General features: G+C 36.0%; 1 protein-coding gene and 1 pseudogene across 4 annotated transcripts in view; both read right to left on the reverse strand.

Moving 5' to 3' along the window:
• The window catches only part of LOC149821397 (transcription initiation factor TFIID subunit 12b-like), a 63,778-nt gene extending 49,849 nt beyond the window's left edge, over positions 1-13,929 (reverse strand). For all 4 annotated transcript variants that reach the window (XR_016426501.1, XR_016426499.1, XR_016426498.1 and 1 more), the window contains exon 1: positions 13,174-13,929. Coding sequence is in view for 1 of the 4 variants with exons in the window: in XM_089982734.1 (XP_089838860.1) it covers positions 13,174-13,743 (570 nt within the window). In the remaining 3 variants the exon portion in view is untranslated. The remainder of the gene's footprint in view (positions 1-13,173) is intronic.
• Positions 13,930-20,283: 6,354 nt separating this feature from the next.
• On the reverse strand, positions 20,284-25,077 carry LOC149821398 (syntaxin-124 pseudogene; annotated as a pseudogene).

Below are 25,077 nucleotides of genomic sequence, written 5' to 3' on the forward strand. Positions count from 1 at the left end.
GAATTATCTTCCATTTGGACCCAAATTGCCCAATTTGAACCCAAATGGGAAGGTAAGTGTATAGAATGCAAAGAATTCAAGTTGAAGAAGATAGACTCTTCGTCTTCCTCTATGATTTGAGATCCGAATTTGAACAAACAAGGACCTCCTTGCTATCATCTTCATCATCTCCTCCTATTCATGAGATTCTCACTAAACTTAGTGGAGAAGAAACTAGGCTAAACATGAGTAAAAATGTTTGTGTTCTTGCTACCTCTAGCAATGGTCAAAAAGAGGATTGCGCTCTTGTCGCATAAAAACCAGGACATTACATTAAGCCATATAAGCCGCCTTACTTTAACAGGAATAAAGGAGAATCAAAAATCATTTGCCATAACTGTAATGAGCCCGATCACATTAGGCCTCAATGTCCTAAATACAAATATAGGCCTCAAAAAAAATGTGTTGTCGTTGCACCATCAAAACAAGATAAGGAAACTTTGAATCTCAAGGACCTCACCAAATCCTTATCTCAACTGACGGAGACATAGAAACCAATGCTTAAAGGATCTACCTCATGAGCGATCATTGCATCATCTTTCACTCTTGGTATGTGTTCTTGGCTCCTTGATTCAGGAGCTTCTTTTCATGACTCCACATAAGTCTCTATATTATCTGAATGTCAATCTAATTTAAAAACATCATTTGTTTCCACCGCTGATGGTACTGCCGTAGAAATAGAAGGTATTGGAACTTTAAAAAATGATTTGTCAAAACATAGCAAATTTTATATTCCAAAAATAAGATTTATACCTAAACTGCATCTTAACCTACTTTCAGTTTCACAAATCTCGGATCATGGATATGATGTCATTTTCTCATCAAAAAAATGTTGGGTGCAAGATCGTCGATCCGATAAATTGATTGGGGAAGGTTCTAGACAAGGAGATCTCTATTATATGGATTTCCTTTATATTTCAAATGAGTCATTTTGTAACATTGCCCAAACAAAAGATATACGGAGTTGGCATCATAGACTTGGGCATCCAAATATAAAGAAATTAAAGTTTGTACCTGTTACCAAGAATATTTCTAAAGAAAATTTTGAATGTAAAGAATGTTTAATTGGTAAAATGACAGCCTTGCCTTATGGTCAAAAAACTTTTTATTCTTCAATGCCTTTGGAATTAGTTCATTCAGATGTGTAGGGTCCTGCACCCGTAGCATCTAAAGAAGGATTGTCCTACTATGTTGTGTTTATCGATGATTTCACTAGATATTGTTGGATTTACTTTCTTAAATTTAAATTCAATGTATTTGCAATCTTCAAAACATTCCATAACATGATTAAAAATCAATTTGAAAGTAAACTCAAAATCCTTCGAACTGACTCTGGAGGAGAATATTTGTCAAATGAATTTAAACATTTTTTAGAAAATGAAGAAATTCTAGATCAAAGATCATGTCCTAGAACTCCACAACAAAACGAAATTTCAAAAAGAAAACACAGACACAATATGGAAACTACAAGGACTCTCCTTGTTGCTAAAAATGTTCCAAAAAATCTTTGGGCCGAAGCTGCGTTAACATCAGTATATCTTATAAATAGGATGCCTTCAAAAACATTGTCCAATGAAATTCTCTTTAAAAAATTATTTAAATATGAACTTGACTATTAAAGACTGAGAATCTTTGGTTGCAAATGTTATGTTTTAAAGGATAAAGGAGATAAACTGGCCTCTAAGGCTATTCCCTGTGCGTTCATTGGTTATTCTGAAACACAAAAAGGATTTAAATGTTATGATATAAAAAATGATAAACTTCTCGTCTCAAGGAATGTTAATTTTGTTGAAAATGAAAGTGGATTTGAAGGAAACATGGCACAAGACGTAAATTCTGATTACTCATTCTTTTTTAAATTGTTGTCTAATGATGAAAATATTTGTGTAGAACCTCCTATTGACAATATAACAACAGTTGAACCAATAGTATACACTAGAAGGAATTGAAATGCAACCAATGAAGATAGAAATCAAAGTAATCATGAGGCATTAGAAATACCGGCAGAACAAACGACTATCCGTAGATCTGAACGAACCTCAAGGATCCCAAATAAATTTGTGTCTTATGACTCATTCCCCCCTAAACATAAGGCTTGTCTTATAGATATTCATTCTTACTTTGAACCCTCATGTTACAATGAAGCAAAACATTTACCCGAGTGGATAAAAGCTATGCATATGGAAGAGCTAATACTTGAGAAATTCTAAATTTACCCATCAAAAAGAAGACCATAGGTTGTAAATGGGTTTTTAAGGTAAAAAACAAAAGTGATGGATCCTTGAAAAGACATAAAGCCAGGTTAGTTGCCAAAGGATATTCTCAAGAATAAGGAGTTGATTACGAAGAAACTTTTGCTCATGTTGCCAGGATGACCACAGTTCGGATGCTTGTAGATATTTCAGCTATTAAAAATTGAAATATATTTCAAATGGATGTTAAAAACGCTTTTTTGAATGGAAATCTTAATGGGGAAGTATACATGGATGTTCCACCGAGATTGATAATCCCTTCAGGTAAAGTGCTTAAATTAAAAAATACATTGTATGGTCTCAAACAAGCACCTAAAGCTTGGTTTGATACTTTTAACAATGTTATTACAAGATATGGTTTTAAACCATGCTATACTAATACAGCTTTATTTATCAAGAATTCTTCTGCAGGTATTATAATTTTACTTTTGTATGTTGATGATAACAGGTAGTGATAAAGAAGAAATCAAGAAAGTAAAACAGTTTTTGAAAAATTCTTTTGAAATGACAGATCTTGGATTCCTAACATACTTTCTTGGTATAGAAGTATCCTACTCTAACAGAGGATACATATTGTCACAAACAAAGTTTGCTTCAGATATTATTGAGAGGCCAATACTATCATATGATAAAGTTGTTGACACCCCAAAGACTCTTAGAATGAAGATACGAGTCGATGATGGAGTTCCCTTGGACAACCCAACCCCCTTCAGACAGCTCGTGGGATCTATTATGTATCTAACTATTACAAGACCTGACATAGCTCATATTGTACATATAGCCATCCAATTTCAACATGCTCCAACATTAGCTCATATGAGTGCAATCATAAGAATCATTAAATATATCAGAAGTACAATAATTAAGGGAGTTTTTCTATCTTCTTCTTCCTCCTTAGATCTTATTGCATACTCTGATGTTGATTGGGGAGGAGATCCAAATAATAGGTGCTCAACAACTGGTTTTTGTGTGTTTCTAAGTGAATCATTGATTTCATGGAGATGCAAGAAACAACAAAAGATGTCACTATTATCTATAGAAGCGGAATATAGAGCAATGGCAATTACTACCATGAAAATCGTGTGGCTCAAACAACTATTTCAAATATGAGAATTCATCTTTTTCAGATATGAGAATTCATCTTCAGAATCCTACAAGATTATGCTGTGATAACAAGAGCTCTATATACATTGCTCGAAATCATACATTCCATGAAAGAACTAATCATATAGAGATGGATTATCATTTTGTTCGTGAAGAATATTTAAAGAAGACTATTGATCTTCCTTATGTAACATCATAATATCAACTTGCGGATTTCTTTACCAAAGCATTGTGCTCACCAAGATTCAACTTTTTACTTGACAAACTTTCGATGATTTCACTATAAGTTTGAGGGAGACTGTTAGAAAATAATACATATATGTATACATATATATATATACTCTTATTAATACAAGAGTATGTATAAGTATATATATATATATAAAAATATGTATTTAAAGTACATACATATATATTTGTAATCTTTTTCCTTTTCTTTATTTTTTACTTTTTGCTTTATTTTTCTGTTTCTTTTTACTTATTATGTCTGTCATCAGTTAATGACAGACTGTGTGCAACTGACAAAGAGTGTGTACAACTAATACAGTTTGCCAAATAGTAACAGACATTGGGATTGTACCCAACGGCTCTAATTAGAGTCGTTGGGTACAGCCCAACGACTCCCTCTCTATGGTTTTCCTCTATAAATAAAGGCTTCAGCCCATTATAAATGCATAAAATAAAAGGTTTTTACTCGCTTATGTTCATTAATGAAATAGTGTATTTGAAGCACTCTTGTCACGTTTGTGGTGTGAATACTTGAATGCTATTTTGTGTTAGCATATGCTTGTGAATGTTTGAAGTATCAAGTTAGTTGGAAACTTGATTGCATGTTAGGCTCTTTACACCACCACCTCGTGCACAACTGCCTAGCGAAAGCTAATCAAGCGCATCTCTAAATGTGTATTCTATTTAGTTCATGCCACTTGTCTGCATAGCAAGTCTCATACTGGCTAGCAAGTGTATTGATGCCTTAGCCTCACATGCCATGGACGTATCGCGACTCCATGGACACGCCCAAGCATAACCTCGTCACAGAAGGAACAAGGCCTTACGACCTCCCGTCTGAAGATCAGTTAATGATTGTATATTATAGCGAAGAGCACCACCCAGACTCATTCGTCGGCCTCTAGGCATTCACTCGCCTAGCCCTCAGTCATCATACTCGATTAGAACCACCTAAAGTGATTCATGAAAGAATTAACCCCAATCCACATGCACTCTCGTGCATCCTAACGCTACGCATGATAAACTCATCCAAGTCGAAAGGTCCTTAACCAAATCCTCAAAGGCAACATCCTCAGATCCGCTGGCACTGCTTAACCAAACAATGTTACACGTCTATACCGCCACACCGTCGCACCAACGACAATATTGTTGTCTATCGCATGTCATGCTACCACCACATGTCACCGATCAAGTCAATGCATACCGCATGTTCCTACACTCGATGCATTTTCCACTCAATAGATCTCCACACTGCACATCTCACATTCTGAAGGCTCGGTCTGAGACATTCTTGTAAAATTGTCTACGAAGAGACAATACACATACAAGCACAAATACTTTATAAAAGAAGTGCACGAAAGCACTCTCACAACACTTGAACAAAATACGCAAAAAGCGTATAAATAATAAACATGCAATAATGCATGTATTTCATAAATAAAAGCAAATGCTTGAGACTCTCAAGCTTGTGCTACAACAAGGGGGAACACCCCTATTTATACAAGAAAGGAGAGGTGCAAGGGGGCTCCCCAAAGGAGTCGTTGGGGAGCTCCCAACGGTCACAATTGTGACCGTTGGGGGCTCCCCAACGACTCTATTGGGGAGACCCCCAATGCACCTTTTTGTAAATACAAAAAGGAAAAATAAAAAATAAAAGAAATGTAAAAATAAAGGAAAACTTACAGCATATTCCAAATGGAATATGCGCAAAATGTAAAAGGACTAAAATACCCTTTTCGAGTAAAAAGAGAAAAATGTATAAATATATATACTTATATATAGAGATACGTATACATATAACATATGTATATGTATCTCTATGTATATAAGTATATATATTTATACTTACAATAATGTTCTTGAGTATACATTTTAACACCCACCCTCAAACTTACGGTGTGATAACCGCAAGTTTGTCAAGAAGGAAATGAAATCTAGGCGAACAAAGAGCTTTTGTGAAGAAGTCCGCAAGTTGATACTCAGACGTCACGTATGGTAGATCAATGACCTTCTTCAAGTATTCTTCCCTGACATAATGGCAGTCCATCTCTATATGCTTTGTTCGCTCGTGAAATGTGTGGTTCTTGGCAATGTAGATTGCACTTTTATTGTCACAGCAAAGCTTTGTTGGTTCTTTGACAACTACTCCCATATCTTCCAAAAGACGTCGAATCCATATTATTTCCATGGTGGTAGATGCCATGGCTCTGTATTCGGCTTCTGTAGATGATAAGGAGACCTTCTGTTGCTTTTTACATCGCCATGAGATCAAAGATTCTCCTAAGAAAATACAAAAACCAGTGGTGGAGTGATGGTTACTAGGGTCACCTCCCCAATCTGAGTCAGTATAAGCAAGCAATTTTAATTCAGAAGAAGAGGATAGGAATACTCCCTTATTCATCGTTCCCTTCATATATCTGATGATGCGAAGCACAGGACTCATATGAACGGTTGTAGGAGCATGCTGAAACTAGCTGGCGATGTGTATAGCATGTGACAAATCGGGTCGAGTAATGCTGAGATACATTAAAGAACCTACCAACTGTCTGTAAGGAGTAGGATCGATTAGAGGAATACCGTCGTCAATCTTCATTTTTGCTCCCACAACTTCAGGGGTTTCGCATACTTTGTCATCAGAAATTCCTGATCTGTCAATAATCTCACAAGCAAGCTTAGACTGAGATAAAAAATAACCACGTTGCGAATAGGCAACCTCAATTCCAAGAAAATATGTCAGAAAACCCAAGTCTGACATCTCAAATTTTGAAGTTAAGACGGACTTAATACCCTTGACTCCTTGAACATCATCACCTGTAATTAACATGTCATCAACATATAGTAATAATATTACAATCCCTGCCTTAGATTTTCTAGTAAATAGAGCAGTGTCAGTATAACAGGAGGAGAAACCATTTTTCAGCATTACACTGGTGAATCTATCATACCAGGCTTTGGGGGCCTGCTTCAAACCATAAAGGGCCTTTCGAAGACGAAGGACTTTGTCTTTAGGGATCTCCATGCCTGGTGGAGCATCCATATACACTTCTTCATTAAGATCACCATTTAAAAAGGCATTTTTTACATCCATTTGAAAGATATTCCAATTTTTAATAGATGCAATAGTGATAAGACATCTAACTGTAACCATTCGGGCTACAGGAGCAAAAGTTTCTTCATAATCAATTTCATACTCTTGCCTATGCCCTTTTGCAACTAAGCGAGCCTTATACCTTTCAAGGGATCCGTCGCTCTTAGTTTTAACCTTAAAAACCCATCGACAGCCTATAGTTTTCTTTCCTATGGGTAGAGTTTGGAAATCCCAAGTTTCAGCCCTTTTAAGAGCATTAAGTTCATTTTGCATAGCTTCTTGCCATTCTATACATGTTTTTGCTTCTTCAAAATTTCTTGGTTCAAAATAAGAATGAATGGCACTAAGACAAGCCCTATATCTGGGGGAAAAGGAATCAAAGGAGACAAAACGAGTGGGAGGTCTCCTATTCCTCTCTGATCTTCGGTGATCGAGAACAGGAACAAGTTCACTATATTGATCAATAGCACTTCTAAAGGTGTCTTGGTTTCTACGAGAGTATGTTATAGGATCACTTGAAATCCTGCCTTCTTGTTGGTTATGCTCTTCGACATTACTCTCAATGTTCTCATCATGGTTTGATGATACATCAGCATCACTAGATGTATCATCATTACTAGACAATAAGTCAAAAAGAAAGGAATAATCAAAATTTTCTTGTTGAGAAACATTTTTTTCAAATCCACTTTCATTTTCCAAAAAAGTTACATTTCTAGAGACATATAGCTTATCTTCTCGAAGATCATAGCATCGAAATCCCTTTTGAGTTTCAGAATATCCAAGAAAAGCGCAGGAAATAGCCTTGGGAGAGAGTTTGTCATTCTTATCTGTAAGTATAAAACACTTACACCCGAAGACTTGTAACCTATTATAATCCGATTCGAGTTTATATAAAATCTCAAAAGGGGATATTTTCCTTAATATTCTAGAAGGCAAGCGATTTATCAGATAAACAGAAGCAAGAGCTGCTTCAGCCCAAAAAATTTTAGGAATGTTTTGGGAAATAAGAAGGGTTCTAGTGGTCTCGATGATATGCCTATGTTTTCTTTCGGCCAACCCATTCTGTTGAGGGGTTTTAGGACAAGATCTTTGGTGAATGATTCCTTGATCTTCAAGATATATTTTAAATTGGTTGGAGAGATATTCTCCTCCAGAATCACTTCTAAAAATCTTTATGTTACTATTAAATTGATTCTTGATCATTGAATGGAAGGTTCTAAAGCACGAGAAAACTTCCTGTTTGAATTTAAGAAAAAAGATCCATGAATATCTAGAGAAATCATCCACAAAAATAACATAGTAAGAAAAGCCTCCTTTTGAGACTACAGGTGCGGGTCCCCAAACATCGGAATGAACAATTTCAAAGGGTTTAGATGAGAACATAGTTCTTTGCTCAAAAGGTAAACTTTGTATTTTTTCGAGAATACAGTCATTACAAGAAAAAGAACTTTTACATAGGTCCTTTGCAAAATGTAAATAAGATAACTTGGTGATATTAGGATGATCAAGTCTTTTGTGCCACACATTTATATCTTTGTTTCGGGCAACATTACAAAAGGATTTTGGACTTGAAGAGATTCCATATAGTATAAATCGTCTTTTCTAAAGCCTTCCCCAATCAATTTCCCGAACAGGCGATCCTGTATTAAACATTTATCACATGAAAATTTAATATCACAACCATGGTCCGAGAGTTGAGAAACAGAGAGAAGATTTAAGTTAAGTTTAGGTATAAATCTAATTTTAGGAATAAAAAAATCTTGAGTTTCAAAATTACTTATTCCTTTAATTTCAAGAGAGGTTCCATCCGCAGTGGAAACAAAGGATGGAGAAATATTTTTTGAATAATCGGAAAGTGAGAGCATGTTTGGGGACATATGAAAAGATGCACCTGAGTCCAAAAGCCAAGAGACTTTACCTGGAATGGAAGAAGTAGACACGGCGACACCGGATGTAGCTCCCTTGAGAAGAGGTTGAAGGGCTTCCATTATTTGGTTCAACGAGAGTGACCCACTTGATGATGCATCTTCCTTTTGTGGTGCACCGGTGGTGGCCATAGCGAGAAGCTTCTTCCATTTGGGACATACGGGCTTGATATGCCCCGGTTCTTTACAAAAATGACATATAGTCTTGCTATAGTCCCTCTTTCCTCTTTGTCCACCATCTCCTCCTTGATTTTGGAATTTAAAATGAGGAGGACGATAGGTTTTTACATTATTTCCGGGTCTTGATACGGCATTAACCTCATTGTTTTCTTCATGATTACAAGGAACCATAAGAACACTTGATCCTTGTGTACATAAACTCATACGAGTCTCCTCACCACTTAATTTGGTGAGAACATCTTCAAGAGAGGGAGGAGTAAATGAGGATAGAAGTGATGACCTTATTTGCTCAAATTCCGGTCTCAACCCATTCAAAAAATTGAAGAAACGATCTTCTTCAAGTTGCTTGTGGAGGAGTTCAATTGCCTCTCCACTCCATTTTGGTTCAAGCATAGAGAGCTCATCCCAAATAGAGGAAAGATCGGCAAAATATTCCCTAATAGACATTTCACCTTGAGTAAGGGAGAGGGCCTTCTTTTGAAGGTAATACTTATGGGATAGATCTCTTGATGTATACATTTTCTCGAGATAATGCCAAGCTTCCGATGCTCTTTTGAATTTGATAATGTTGGCATTAATCTTTGTTTCGACGGATGCGAAGAACCAAGAAAGAATCTTGAAGTTCTTCATTTCCCATTCATCGTGTTTCTTGGAGTATTCCTCAAGAGCTTTGATCATTTCCTCTCCCTCAAGAATCTTGATTTCACTTCCGTCTATTACGGTTATCTTGGGTTCCGGTTCCGAAATTGTTCCTTGCACATAACCCCACAATCCTTTTCCTTTTATGTGGGCCTCCATATTCCCGGCCCAAATATGATAGTTGGACCCATTCAACTTGAAGCCAAGGGCAAAGTGAGACTTTCTCACCCATTAAGGCGTAAAGAGAAGGAGAAAAAAGATGTACCAATACAATGTTTCAACTTCTACTTTGCACAAGATCCTTCTAAAATATTTGAGAAGCAAGATCCACCACTTCAATCTCTAAAGATCCGAAGGCACGGTTTTCGAGGCACTCGAACAAAAGAGGATCCCACGATCTTCAATCACCAACCGAGCTCTGATACCATGTAAAATTGTCTACGAAGAGATAATACACATACAAGCACAAATACTTTATAAAAGAAGTGCACGAAAGCACTCTCACAACACTTGAACAAAATACGCAAAAAGCGTATAAATAATAAACATGCAATAATGCATGTATTTCATAAATAAAAGCAAATGCTTGAGACTCTCAAGCTTGAGACTCTCAAGCTTGTGCTACAACAAGAGGGAACACCCCTATTTATACAAGAAAGGAGAGGTGCAAGGGGGCTCCCCAAAGGAGTCGTTGGGGAGCTCCCAACGGTCACAATTGTGACCGTTGGGGGCTCCCCAACGACTCTATTGGGGAGACCCCCAATGCACCTTTTTGTAAATACAAAAAGGAAAAATAAAAAATAAAAGAAATGTAAAAATAAAGGAGAAATTACAGCACATTCCAAATGGAATATGCGCAAAATGTAAAAGGACTAAAATACCCTTTTCGGGTAAAAAGAGAAAAATGTATAAATATATATACTTATATATAGAGATACGTATACATATAACATATGTATACGTATCTCTATCTATATAAGTATATATATTTATACTTACAATAATGTTCTTGAGTATACATTTTAACAATTCTCCCCCACCCAAACCATTGTTGTCCTCGACAATGTCGGTGCACGTAAAAACACAACATTTGCTAATATGTCAGTTTTCCTTTGCACTTATCTTTGGTCTTCTTTTCTTCACCCTATTCAACTTGTTATGGTTTTTATCCGTCATCGCTGCAACCTTTAGAACGCTAAGTCTCATTCCTCAACGCGCCTCAAATCACTTAGACAACAATCTTTCACTCCATTAACATCAATTATTCTTTGCTCGTGGGGCCCCAGTGTTATCCCATACACAAGCGGATCATCCTCGCTTGCACGGCAAACTTGTCGTCTTCATGCTCATGGTTGGGGCGCCTTCTAATCCCAACAAAGGCAATTTCAATCCTTTCGTAATTCTCACAGAGCACGACCACCAATGCATGTCGCAGTGATATCAACTCCTTTAAAGTACTAACTTGCGGTTTTCCAATGGTCCAAACTAGTCTTCAAGTAGATAACGCCTATTTGCGTATCACCCCAAAGCGGTCTTTCAAAGTGTTTTTTTGGTCACTTGTCCACACAAGGGGCAACTCACTGCCCAATGTTGCAACTCACATCCAGAGCCAACACGCTGCAACTCTCATCCTAAGCCAGCAAACACATTCCCGCAGGAACCAAACAAACGAGTTACGAACGATGACTCTTTCCGCACACACAATCCACGTAGGAACTGCCAAACTCAAGAGACCAAAACAACAAGTATTATGCTCAAGATAGGCACTCCGCTAACCCACAATCTCGAGAGAAAACATAAAAGTTGAATTGAGTCTAACATCTCAAAGGTGCAAATCTATCCAGCCAAATCCAACGTGCATTCTCTACATGTACAAGGCAAACGTCACGCTCCACCTGCGAGCCTGACGCACAACCAGTAGGAATATTTGGCTTATCCATATTATCTTAGCCAACTGAACAACAACCTTACACTTCTGCTTACCATCAACAAGATGACCTATACCACCCTATCAACAACTTGCTTCTGCACTCGGTCAACTACACTTTAGCTGCGCAAATTCGAGTAAACAGAACAAACCATCACTGCCTTCTTCAGTGTCACACTCATTGAACAACAAGATCTCGTGAATCTTTCTGCTTTGATGCCAATTTGTCACAGGCATAGAATTTTTCACAAACCTGCGACACGTCAAACAACCCAGTCTGGCTAGCCTAAAGGCCAAAGGTCGCGCACCAATACTTTTTTATGTGCTAAATCATTCCATTGGACCTGCCCACCACCTCGTGCACAGCAGCCTAACAGAAGTTGATCAAGCGCATCTCCAAATATGTATTCTATCTGGTTCATGCCCCTTATGTGCATAGTCATCACATACCAGCTAGCAAGCGAACGGATGTTTTAGCCTCATGTGCCATGGAGCGTATTGCGACTCCATGGGCACTCCAAAGCATAACCTCGCCACAAAAGGGACAAGGCCTTGCGACCCTCAGTCCGAAAATCAGTTGATGATTGTATGGCATGGCGAAGAGCACCACCCAGACTCGTTCGCCAACCCCTAGGCATTCACTCGCTTAACTCCGAGGCATCATACTTGATTGGAACCACCTAAGGTGATCCCTGAGGGAATTAGCTCTAACCCATACGTACCCCGTGCATCCAAATGCTACGAATGAAAAACTCATCCAGGTCGAAAGGTCCTTAATCAAATCCCGAAAGGCAACATCCTTTGATCCGCTGACACTGTTTAACCAAACAACGCTCCACGTCTATGCCGCCACACACCGTCGCACCAACGACGATGTTGTTGCCTATCGCATGCCATGCTACCACCGCACATCACTCATCAAGCCAATGCATATTGCACGTTCCTACGCTCTGCATTTTCCACTCAATAGAGCTCTCCACTAGACATGCCCTATTCCGAAGAATCGGTCGAGGAGAGTCCTATTGTCACATGAAAACCATGAAAGGCAGTTGCTAAGTAAAAGGTAGGACCATAAATACTATCTAAAATAGTGGAAGGTGCCTAGTGGATGGAATCCCTCTGGACCAGACTCCGATAGGCAAGGGAGGCCAAGGCCTTCCAATAGTGATGAGATGCAAAAGGGTGGGTCCTACCAACATACCAAAATCAATAAAAATGAGAAAATTGGTTTAAACTGGATCAAAAAGGACATACTACTAAGACCAATATCACCCATGTTGATCTTGCAGACGTAATGCATCATTTCCCTCAACTCAAATTCAAACATGTTTTATAACATTTCAACCTAATGAAAAAATTAAAAAAAAAACACATTTAATGGCATTGATTCAATGAACTCATAAATCATAAACATAAAACCTAAACAAGCAATAGAGAAGGAATTAGGGCAAATGAGTGACATAAACAAGAAATCAAATAATAAAAAAGTAAAAAAAAAATGAATAACAAGATGCACAAGAATCATAAAAGGAATTAGGGCAAAGGAATAAACATAAACAAGAAAGCAATTAACAGGAAGCTGAAAGAGGATGAGGGCAACTACAAGGGAGATGCTGAAGATATTACAAACATCAAGAATTGGACTCAAATCGAACAAGAAAGCACGCAATCACGATCACTCTACTGGCCGAATCACAAGTGGAACACGTAATTATCGACCGACGAACACGTAATTATCGAAATCTAACACGATCCAAGAGCAACCACAGGGGTGGGGAAAAAAGGGTATACCTGAGAGAGCAGCTGCGACTGCAAATTGGTGAACTGCGTGGATTGCCCGGGAAGCATCGAAAGGTGAGCCTGGCCGATCATCGCGGACCGCGACAGGCCCCCGCCCGCGACAGCGGCCGCCTGCTGCTGGAGGTGCGGCGCGAGGTTCATGCCCATCGCCTGCTGCTGCCCGTAGATCCCCTGCCGCATCCCGTACTGCGCGGCGGCGAGGTTCATCCGCGACAGCGACGACGACGCGGTGCGCTGGAGATGGGCGCCAGCGGGCTGCGGCGAGGCGAGGCTCTGCTGGACCTGGAAGGCCTGAGACGAGAGTATCTGCTGCTGCTGGGTCGGGTCGGTTGGGTTGGTGGGGAGCTGGCCTTGGGCGAGGAGGAGTTGGCTCTGGGTGAGGGAGAGCTGTTGTTGTTGTTGTTGTTGTTGTTGTTGTTGTTGTTGTTGTTGTTGCTGGTTGGGGGTGTCGATCGACGGTGTGGGCGAGGCGATGGGGAGGGGATTGACGGTGGTGGTGGTGGCGTTGGTGGCGAGGAGGGAAGGGTTTAGAGGAGGGTTGGAGGTAGAGTTCTCGTCCATCGGATGGGCTTCACCGGGTGGAGATCTAGGGCATGTGGGAGGAGGGAAGTTGCAGGGAGAGAGAGAGAGAGAGAGAGAGAGAGAGATCCGATCTACCGGGGCTCTTTTGGGGGAAAAGTTCACGGATTTCACGAAATTTAGAGTTTCCCAAACGCGGGTTTTGGCAACGAAGAAGGGTGGCCAGCCCCGGGTGGTTTGGGATGTTTGCACTTTGTTCATTTTGGAGACTCATTCAAGTTCGGATTCGGTTCGGATGCACTTGGGTTCTGGATTTGGGTACTACTTACCATAGACCTTAAAACTCCATTATTGGTTCATGAACGTAGGAAAAACACTGAAAAAAAACGTGGGATTTCTCAAAATGGAAAATCTGGCGATAAATTAAAAAATTTTATTTTGTTTAAAGAATCAGGAAAATTGAGGTTCTAACTTCTTTCATAATTGCGAGTTTAGACATCACATTAAAAGAGTTATGAACTTGCAATAATGTCACAATATATTTGAAATATGCCTGATTTGGAAAAATCTCGCAATATTATCGAGGTTTTTGTGTTTTGTGAATATATTACGATAATATCGCGAGATTTTCCAAATCTTGGCGATATTTGTGGCTATGGTTAGGCAAATATCTGGAAGAAATGATGGCTAGACTGGAGCTGGTTTCAAAAACGGCCGTGGACCCATTTTTGGGTCTAGATACGGCCCAAACAGACCCACTTGAAGCTTTTTATTGAGAGAGAGAGAGAGAGATGCAAATGGGTCAAAGCTCTGACCCATATTATCAGTTCGAGATAGTATATTCCAAAGTGTGGATTGGATCTCAGACAAACATATTAAGATTTATTTGGATTCGGATCAAAGTCTGGTGAAGATATACTCTTGGGTTTGGATCATAATTGGGACTGACCTGACTCTTTTTATTTTAACTTGAGAAACAATAGGCTCAGCACCCTTTTTAGTGGATGCATAGGGCATTATTTTTTTCATGCAAATGAACTTTACTATGAGATTTGAATCGGACTTAGATCTAGAACTATGTCACAAAGATTCGTGGATACGAGGACTTGTAACACGGGTTCAACTCATAAATTCAAGAATTCTTTGAAAAAACAGGACACTAGGACATGATTTTTTATTTTTACCAATAAAAATTAATTTTTAATATTTTAATATGAAAATTTATAATTTATTTGAAATAACAAAACACATTTAAAATAAAATAATCTAAAAATATTGATCAGATGGGTAGTTTCTCGGTTCTTCATGTAAACAAGCTTCTTCGTGGAAACACTGTTATAGCAGTATTCTTGCTCTAAAACAAAGGAGGATATTAAGGAAACCACAAGTCATGATCTCAAACAAGAGTGGGTGTTGAGAAAGCCGCAACGCACCTCCGGATTCAAGGCACCCAAACAGTTTTGAAGATTGGCCTAAATACATGTACAATGACTGACTTCAAAAAATTAGGTGAGCTTGGTTATATCTTCATTAAAACATTTTTTATATTTACACGAAGAAACCATCCCTAACATCAGAGGCCTAGCCAAGCTGGCCTTGACTGGCATACTTACGGGTGCTGTCTTGGTGGCATAAAACTCTATGGGCTTATTATAAAACCTGTAATTTTTTAGGATTGTAAATAAATAAAGTAAACATCTTTATCTTCAAGCTAGAAATTTGTTTTTGGCTTTTAAATTTAGCTTTTAGATGAATTTTGTGTTCATTTACTCATTTATGGCCAATAAGGGTATAATGAGTATTTTATAATTATTTCAAACAAATAACTATTAAAAAAAGTTAATTTATAATTAAAACTATAGATTTAAGTGTGTCTTAGATTTATCAATGGGTTTTTAAAGAGTTTTGAGCTTAACTAAATGTATCTTGATAGCTGATGAAAGAAATTTTATCAAAAAAGTATTTTGGTCAAAAATAATTTGAGTATTTAAAATATTGATATTGACTAATTCAAGAATATCTAAAACAATAATTTAATAAGATTATAATAAATTTGCATTAATCTAGCAAAGTTCATGATTTTATGTAGTAACACCAAACTTCCGTTATGGACCCATAGTCCATATGGGTTTGGACCCAATGGGTTGACCCAAATTTGAGTTCTTATTGATTTTTAATGATTAATGAGATTTACATTTATTTTTATTTTTGAATTGCAATGTCATGTATAGATATGAAAATAATATTGTTATTATTTTTTTATAGTTTTTTATTTTTCCTATATAGCCTGATTTAGGGTTAAGAGTAAACCAGACCCAAATTGGATCCAGTTTAGAAGGGGTGCATAGGCAGACTAATGTGAGGCTTGGTGGGGTTCACTAGGACTCCCAACCCCCTCCTTTTTTTTTCTTTCTCATCCCATTAGTCGACAACCCCTATTCCCTCTCTCATTTTCCTTTTGGCCTTGAGAAAAAACCATTTCTCTCCTCTTCTTCTACCTTATCCGACTAGCATTGGGATTCATGCATGTTGTGCTTGGGGATATGCGCCACCCACAACCCCTTCGACATGTAGAGATATGTATTTCTCCTCCATCATCTTAGCCATCGATTCTCGCTTTTTGAGCATTCTCCCTTCTAGTTGATCCCTCTAAAGTAGGATTTCTCAATTTTTGTGAAGCATTAAGAATGATGCCCACGTGATTTATGCTGTGTTCTATGTAGAGCAACACCATCTTCATTCACACCATTCCTTTTCTCTTCCATTTACTTGTTTTTCAATTGAATTCCCTAAGGAAATCAAGTTCTTATTGAGAATTGGGTGCCTCGAGAACTATGCAACAATATAGCAGACATCTTGGGATGTGTGCAAAATGTGGAGGTCATCTAGCCACTGAGGTTCAGTCGTGTGTTGCCATTGGTGAAGTTATTTGGGTTGATTTTGAGAAAATCATCCTACTCGATCTTTGTTCGGTGTTGATTCAAGTGCGGATTCGCTTCTCAACATTTTATCAATCTTAGTAGAGTCCTATAGTACACTCTCCATTAGCGAGAGTGTGCTCTAGTAGAGCCCTACTTGTTGTTTTCCCCTTAGTGGTGAATGCACACACCAAGTATTCGATGAATTACCAAAGCGGCAATTCGTTGGAGTTTTCGTGAAACCACTTAGCTTTTTGGGTTTTGCAACATTATATTTTTGTGTCTACAAAGATAGGATTCATAAACTGAAATTGTTGAATGCTTAACTAGGTTGTTTGATCACAATCTAGTGTCTTTTAGGGTTATGTTGATTGATTCATGTAGCGTAGCATCGTGTTAGCAAACTAGGTACCTAATTAAGTGATTATGCTATAATCTAATTATTTTGTATACTAAACATGTAATAAGAATGATTAAATTAGTTTACTTAATTTGTAATACTTATTTAGAATTCTGAAAATCCAGTTTATGTTTTGGAAATTGTGTTGCACACTAAGTGTTCGGTAAAATGCTTAAGAAAGCAAATTTTTCAAAATTAAAAGTGTTTTCAAACGTGATTTAAAATCAATTTTCAAATATAAATCATGTGTATTTGAAAATCGGTTTTGAAGAGGTTTTTATACATAATTACATCATGAGTATGATTATGTATGAAATACATCATAAAAATGCATGCAAGCAAGTACGAATGTGCATAGTTAACTATGTTAACACGCACATCGTCAATGTAGCTTTGTTCACGTACTCATGTATTGTTTATATTTGCAATTGAAAGTGCATAGAGGCACATGTCAATTCAGTTTACAATTATATGAATGCTTAAATGTATGCACCTTGTGAATATATAAATAGTCATGCAAGTACCACAAAGAAAATTATACTTAATGTTAAGTATTACAAGCGACTAAAAGCCAAAGCACATTAAATATGTAATGATTTATGAAAATTGGGTAATTACCTATAGTAAGTGAAAATAATGCAAAGCATCATGCAATATATTGATTAAAGTTTGGAGATAATGTTGAGCATGATTTGAATGTAAGCAAATAGAAGTATTATTTTATCGAGGTTCAGGAGATCATGCTTGAAATGATTTTAGATAGCAAAATATGAAGTGCTTTTGCAGGTATATGAATGCATGGATGAATTAAATGTTTGTGTAATATTTGTATGTGAAGCATGTCATGTATGTGATGAATGTATTATGCATATGGATTTTAATTGAATGATTCATGTGTAGGGGTAAGAATAAAAAATGACATATATCATGCATCAAAGCATATTTGAATGAGTCATGTATCATGCATAATGAAATAAATTAAATATGACATGAATAATATGTAAGGGCACGAGAGGGTTATTCTGTGAGACAATGACACTGAAATGTGACCTATGACTTTAATAAAAGATAATCCTATGACCACGGGTCTAAATAAGGTGCCAGTGAAATTGGGTCTTAGAGATAGTTGAGTTCATTCTGATCTCATGTATGCCTTAAAGATAGAAAGATGGTACAAACCTCGTAGGGTATTATGATGTTGGAAGATTACATGTGTCTTATCCTTGCCCCATGTAGATTATGGGGACAAGCTCACCCAAAGATTCACAGGGTAGGGGCATAAACTTTGCAGAATAAGAAAAAATGTTCCTTTTATTTTTAGCTCGGGTGACATACACGGACATATGCTAGTACAAGAACTTTGTATCTATCTCTCAATCATTGCATTATAGGATTGATCGCCTGTGATAGACCTAGTAAAGTCATAAGCGAGAAAAATAAAGTATATAGAATAATAAATACTCCTATGATTATTTTTGCGCAGCTATACCATTTATTATACCAGATGAGTTTAAAATAATAAAGAAAAATAATGCATTAGATTCATAGAATTACAATATCAAGTACATAAATATATAGAAGTAGACATGTATAATTTTTAATGTTTACATATATCATTGCATATGAGCATATATGTGAATGAAAATGACATGTATAGGGTCATGTGATTGACATAATAATTAAAATCATGAACTTGATAGATATGCACATGAGTTACATGAATGTGTGACACACGGGAAAGGTCGAGAGAAATGACCTATTTTCCATATGATAAAATGCAAAGTTTATAAATGGTCCTAAGAACTGACCCATTGTTTACATAAATGTAGGAATGCATATTATAGTCATGAAATGATTATGTTTATGCTCATTTAAGAAAATAATGTGAATGTTTTTATTTTTCATAGACTTGCATTTTTACGTACTTGAAAACATACATGTATAAAGTATGCTGGAATGGTCGAATATAATTTTGACATGTTTGTCATATGCAACTTTATAATTGTATATGTTATGTTTGAGAGTGACTCTTATGCCTGACTTATTTGAAAAACATGTGTATGTGTTTCACGTTAGATATGCTCAATGAGATTTGACCTATTTACTTTATGCAATTATATGCTAATTGCTTGATGATTATTCATTTATGCGAATAAATGTTATGAATGTGAATGAATGAATAAATGTCATGAGAATAAATTAATACCATGAGAATAAATAAATGAATGTCACAAATGCATGAATGTATGAAATATGAGTGATTGCTATGATGTAAATTCCCTTAACCCTCATATTATAAACGATGAGAATTACACCATTACAAACTTAATTTGTATTCTTCAAGTTTGGTTTTGGGGTTTCTACGAGCACATTATTAATGTTTCATCACATTACAAATATCATACTTGAAGATTAGAGTGAACGATGGGTTGCTGCATACTCAGAAAAACTCTATTACCCATTACAATCCCTGAGAGGAAATCCAAACTTTATTCTTTTTTAGACTTTAAACATTAAACTTTTGTTCTAGATCATTACCATTTTAATGACTTATAAATATTAAAGAATGAGATAAACTCATGGATGTTGTCTTTTCTTTCAAGCAATAATTAAAATATGATTGCAAATCTCAACTTTTACATAACTCCTCAACTGTCTTAATCTTTAAATAAATTTTGTCTTCTTTATTTTTATATGTGAGTTCTCTTAGAGTAATAACATCAGTCGAGTTGGGCCTACAAATGGTTTCATATTGTATCTGATATTGGGAGGCTAATATATGCTTACGCTTACACTTATGTAGGCCGTCTAGTATTTGAAACAGCTTGAACGTTACCCTAAATGAACTCGTTAATACATTACTTTTAAGAGTCATGTAAAACTTTATAATAAATGAAAATTTTTAGATTTTCTGAGAATTTTGGGTTTTGGGAAAAGTTTTAAAATGTTAGATTTTTTAGGAACATTACACTTACCCCTTGCCCCCAAATTCATCAAAAGATTATCCATAACATCTTTCTTGATTTTTTAGGTACTTTACCATTATATGTTTACTTTTAGAATTGTTCGCTCCACTCTTCGTAAGAGAGATGACAACCTGGTTATCACAATAAATTTGGACTAACCCATTGGTTATATCTTGCTTCAAATCATTAATGAAGCAACTTATCCAAACGACATATGTGACAATTGCATTTCATGCAATATATTCTGCTTTTTGAGTATACTGAGCTATGCAACCTTGTTTCTTGCAAGACCAAAAAACTATGCTTTCTTCAAGGCGAAAAATATATCCAGAAGCGGATTTACTATTATCTCTGTTGCTTGCAAAGTCAACATCAGCATACTCAGTTAATTATAAAGCATCAGCGTAATTTCAAGTTTATAGTCTCTTTTAAATATCAAAATATTCTTTTTACTGCTTTCTAGTGAGATCAACTAGAATTACTTCGGTAGCGACTAACGAGGCCAACAATAAAACTGATATTAGACCTTGTGCATAGCATAGCGTATATCAAGCTTTCAACAACTTGTGTATAAGAAATATCCAGTCTTTCTTGTCTATCACCAGGACTATCATTCTTACTCGATTTGACACCTTTTACTATAGGTATTCTAACAAGCTTGCAATCACTCATTTTAAGTTTTTTTAGTATATGATTTATATAGCTTTCTTGATTCAAGCTTAAAAGTTTAGAGTTGCTACCTTGAGTGATTTTAATTTCAAGAACATAGGATACTTCTCCCATATCTTTCGTCTTGAATTGAGAATTTAACCATGACTTTATTTTGACAATCACATCATTGTGGTTTTTAGTCAAAAGAATGTTATTCATATATAGTGAGAGAATAACAAATTTACTCTCACTTTTTTAGACATAAACACAATGGTCAAATTTATTTGTCACAAACTCGAATGATTTAATTGTCTTATAAAACTTTAAGTATCACTGACGTGGTGATTGCTTGAGTCTGTATTATACTTTATTTTCTTTACATTTTATTATATACCCTTTAAGTTATTTCATGAAAATGGTTTTCTTAAGCTCACCATTAGGAAAAGCGGTTTTAACATTCATTTGATGTAAATCTAGGTCGTAGTAAGCTACGATAGTGAGAATTATCCTTAACGAGGCAAATTTTGCAACAGGTGAATATGTGTCAACATAATCTAATCCTTCTTTCTAAGGAAAACCCTTAACTACTAACCTTGCTTTAAATTTATCAATACTACCATCGAACTTGAATTTCTTCTTTAAAATCTATTTAGATCCAATGACTTTTTTTTAGGTAAATTAGTCAATTTTCAGACTTGATTTTAATCAATGGGCTCAAATTCCTCATCCATGGCTTTTACTCAGTCTGTTGACTCACGTGAATTTATTGTCTCACTATATGATAGGTTATCTTTCATGTCATCTATGTCTAAAGCATAATACAGTTACTTCGATAGGTAGACATAATACTCATCTAAGTAATATGGAAGAGCTCTAGACTTTTTATACCCAACCTGAGACTGATGAGAAGAAAATGAAGAATTTGCTGAGGGTTCGTCACTTCTTAAATGTTCTTGCGAGTCATCAGAATTATAACATAAATTAAGATGATTGTCTCTATTTATTTTAGGAACAATTTCTTCCATGTTTTGATCTTTCAAGAAGATAACATCTATGCTTTCGATTAAACCCATATTTGGATGGTAAAATATATAACCTTCGGATCATTTGGGACATCCAATAAAGATACACCTTATAGATCTGGTATCAAATTTATCTCTAGATCACTCTATAACCTTTATATGACCCATTGAACCCCATTTTCGAAGGTGGCTTAGGTTAGGTTTTCTTTCTGTCCATGATTTATAAGGTGTAAAGACAATAGCTTTACAAAGAACCCTATTTAAAACATATGTTGTTGTATGTATTTCTTTATCCCAAAATATTTTAGGTAATGAATCATTAGATAACATGCATCTAACCATGTCGAGAAGGATCCTATTGAATCTTTCAGGTAGTTTGAGGTCTGATCTCATTAGCCTTACAATATTTAGAAAATTCATTTGAGGCATATTATTTTCCTCGATAAAACCGTAAAACTTTAATTTTTCTACCAAGTTGGTTTTTGACTTCTTCACAATATTCTTTAAATTTGTCTAATGCTTCATACTTATAAGTTATAAGGTAAACATAATTATATCTAGAAACGTCATCAATAAAAGATATAAAAATTGTATTCCTTTATGTGTTAGAGTCCTGAAGGGGCCACAAATGTGAGTGTGTATGACTTTCAACAATTTAGATGCTCTAATTACATTATGTGATAAAGGTTTTCTTATCATTTTTTATAAATACAGGGTTCACATCTATGAAATGAAAATTTATTAAAGTCTGATATTAGATTTAATTCAACAAGTTTCTTCATTTTCTTTAAGTTAATATATACAAGTCTTTGGTGCCAGACATTTACATCCACATTAAAGACAATGCCAATATAAGTAGAAATAAAAAAAAAAAATTATTCAAATCAGAATCATAAATTTTGAACAGACCCTCTTGTTTATTAAAAACTCCATCAAATAGGACTTGACCATAATTCCCCATAATAACCTTTCTTGGTAAAAATCTAACTTCAAAATCCTTGGCAAACAAGGCTGAAACAGATACTAGATTGCATCTCATGGATGGTACAAACATGACATTTGACAACAAAACATTGTTTTTAGAGGTTTCAATGTGATAAGTCTGGATACCCATAACATCAGAGTTGATGTTGTTGCACATATACACCTGATGTTCACGAGGTTTATATTCGATCATGTCCACCATTCCTTCCTTGCTCATTGCTATATCACGTGCCATCCCAGAGTCCACCCACCATCCAGAAAGAACCTGGTCCGCATAAGAGCATTTTGATATCACACAAATTAGATCATGCCTATCTTTTTGCTGCCCATTTTTTGTAGTTCCTGTCATTATTGTTGTTCGTCTGACTAACAATCTTTTTTGAAGTGTCTAGTTTTTTCACACTTGAAGCACTTTACCTGGGAGGCGACTGTCTATGGCATGCAGAATGTTGGACCTTTTCTTTAATCAAATTTGTCATTACCTTTAAAAAAATTCTTTTAAAATGTGGGCGTCTAGAAGGGCTATCACTGTAGTTGGGAGCATCTTTTAAAAAACGTAATTTACTTTTCTTATCCTATTTTATATGTTTCTACTCAATTTTAAATTGGGCAGGAAGCTCTTCCAGAGATAGATTTTTTGAGTTTAGTTTAAGAACAGTTTGCACCATCTTTTATGAAGATATGAAACTGTGCAGAATTGTCGATATCTGCACATGATCAGGAATTATATTTCCAACTATCAACAAATCCTTTGCCGTTAATAGCATTTTGTTCATGTGATCAACTACATTATCATTTTCTTGCATCCTAGAAGAATTATATTTCGCTAAAAGCAATTGAATGCGTGTTTCAGAGGTAGTATCATACTTTTTTGAAATAACATCAAACATTGACTTTGTTGTAGGATAATCTTCAAACACCCTAATTATATCTTCATCCATGTAGGTAAGTATAATGGTTTTAGCCAACATGTTATCTCGTTCATATTTGAAAAAAGTTATTTTGTCTTCTTCGATAGCTTCGTTACCAAGGTCCCTCATTTAAGTAGTGAGGACATTCTCAATACCTTCTAAGGTCAAAACAAGAAGAATCCTCATCTTCCAAATATGAAAATTGATTTCATTAAGTTTATCAGTTTTGGCCACTTCAGTTACATAAGCCACACTTGGCATTTTTTTGAATTTAGGTATTTTATGATGGCCAAACATGATAAATATAAGTTCAACATTCAACAAGTAGATAAATAAGAGAATATTAGCCATCAACTCATAAAATATCATGTTCATAATCAGCAAATTCATGATATCAAACTTATTGTGTCATGCAAATACTAAAAAAAATATATGACAATCAAGTTCTTGTTTTTTCAACTAAAAATGAGTCAATCTACAATCTCTGAGCACTTTTCTATAATTTCAAAAAAGTCAAAGAAGAGTACTATAAAAAAAATTTGAACCCTCAAAAAATGGGACTTAAAAACAAATTCAGGGGGTTTTCTATAAAGAATAAAAAATGTAGCTTATTTTAGATATATTTCAAAGTTCAGGCATTTTTAAGAAATTACCAAAAAATTAAGGACCTATTTTGTAATTGAGGGATACAGACATAAAAAATAATAAAGAACAAGGGCAAAACAATAATTTAATTATAGCAGGATAAAACAAGCATTAACATCAAAGAGCATGAACAAACTTATAACTTGACTGTGCATGGGCTTGACCGGTAATATTAAAAAAGACCAGAGGTAAAAAGTACTATAACCTGGTAAGAATATGACCAGAATTACCGAAAAAGACCAGGAGCAAAGATATAATATCACATGTTAAACCGTATAGAGGCACGGCATTTCTAGAAAAAACAGAAGCTTCGCGAGAAAGCTTTTGGTGGTTCTGTAAAAAAAAAATCAGATGGCGAGGAAGATGCCGACGAGTCAATGACGATAATGGCTACAGTGATGAGCCAACGATGAAAGAAAAAAAAAATAACCCCCATACCAGAGGGCTGACGAAGGGTTGCCAGTGCGTCTTCACTCACGTTGCAGTAGTGGAAGACGCGACGTCGATGGAAAGAGGAAAACGGTAGCCTCGAAACTTCTTCCTACCCTAGATTTTTTTTATTTAAGAATAGGGGTCACCTGATTCTGATGACCCATTGTGTTTTCCCTCTTTTTGTATGTATATATATGTTGTTTTTTATGTTTTTTTTATGTCATTAAGGTGTTGGCCATGTGCCTCCACCTGTGCGGCCATGTCTAGAAACACCTGAGGCAAGTCCAACAAGCTCTTCTCTATCTCCTTCACAATGTCGTGTCTCTCCTGTATCTCTAATATGGTGTCCATGATCTGCCCCCTGCCTTGGTCTTGCATAGCCTTATGTAAGAAGTTCTCGCACTCGCCGGTTGCCATGAGCTTCTCGACCATATCCTCGTCTGGCAT

Source organism: Nuphar pumila, chromosome 12 (assembly GCF_984573655.1).
Source record: "Nuphar pumila chromosome 12, dmNupPumi1.hap1.1, whole genome shotgun sequence".
In the NCBI taxonomy this organism is placed as follows: Eukaryota; Viridiplantae; Streptophyta; class Magnoliopsida; order Nymphaeales; family Nymphaeaceae; genus Nuphar; species Nuphar pumila.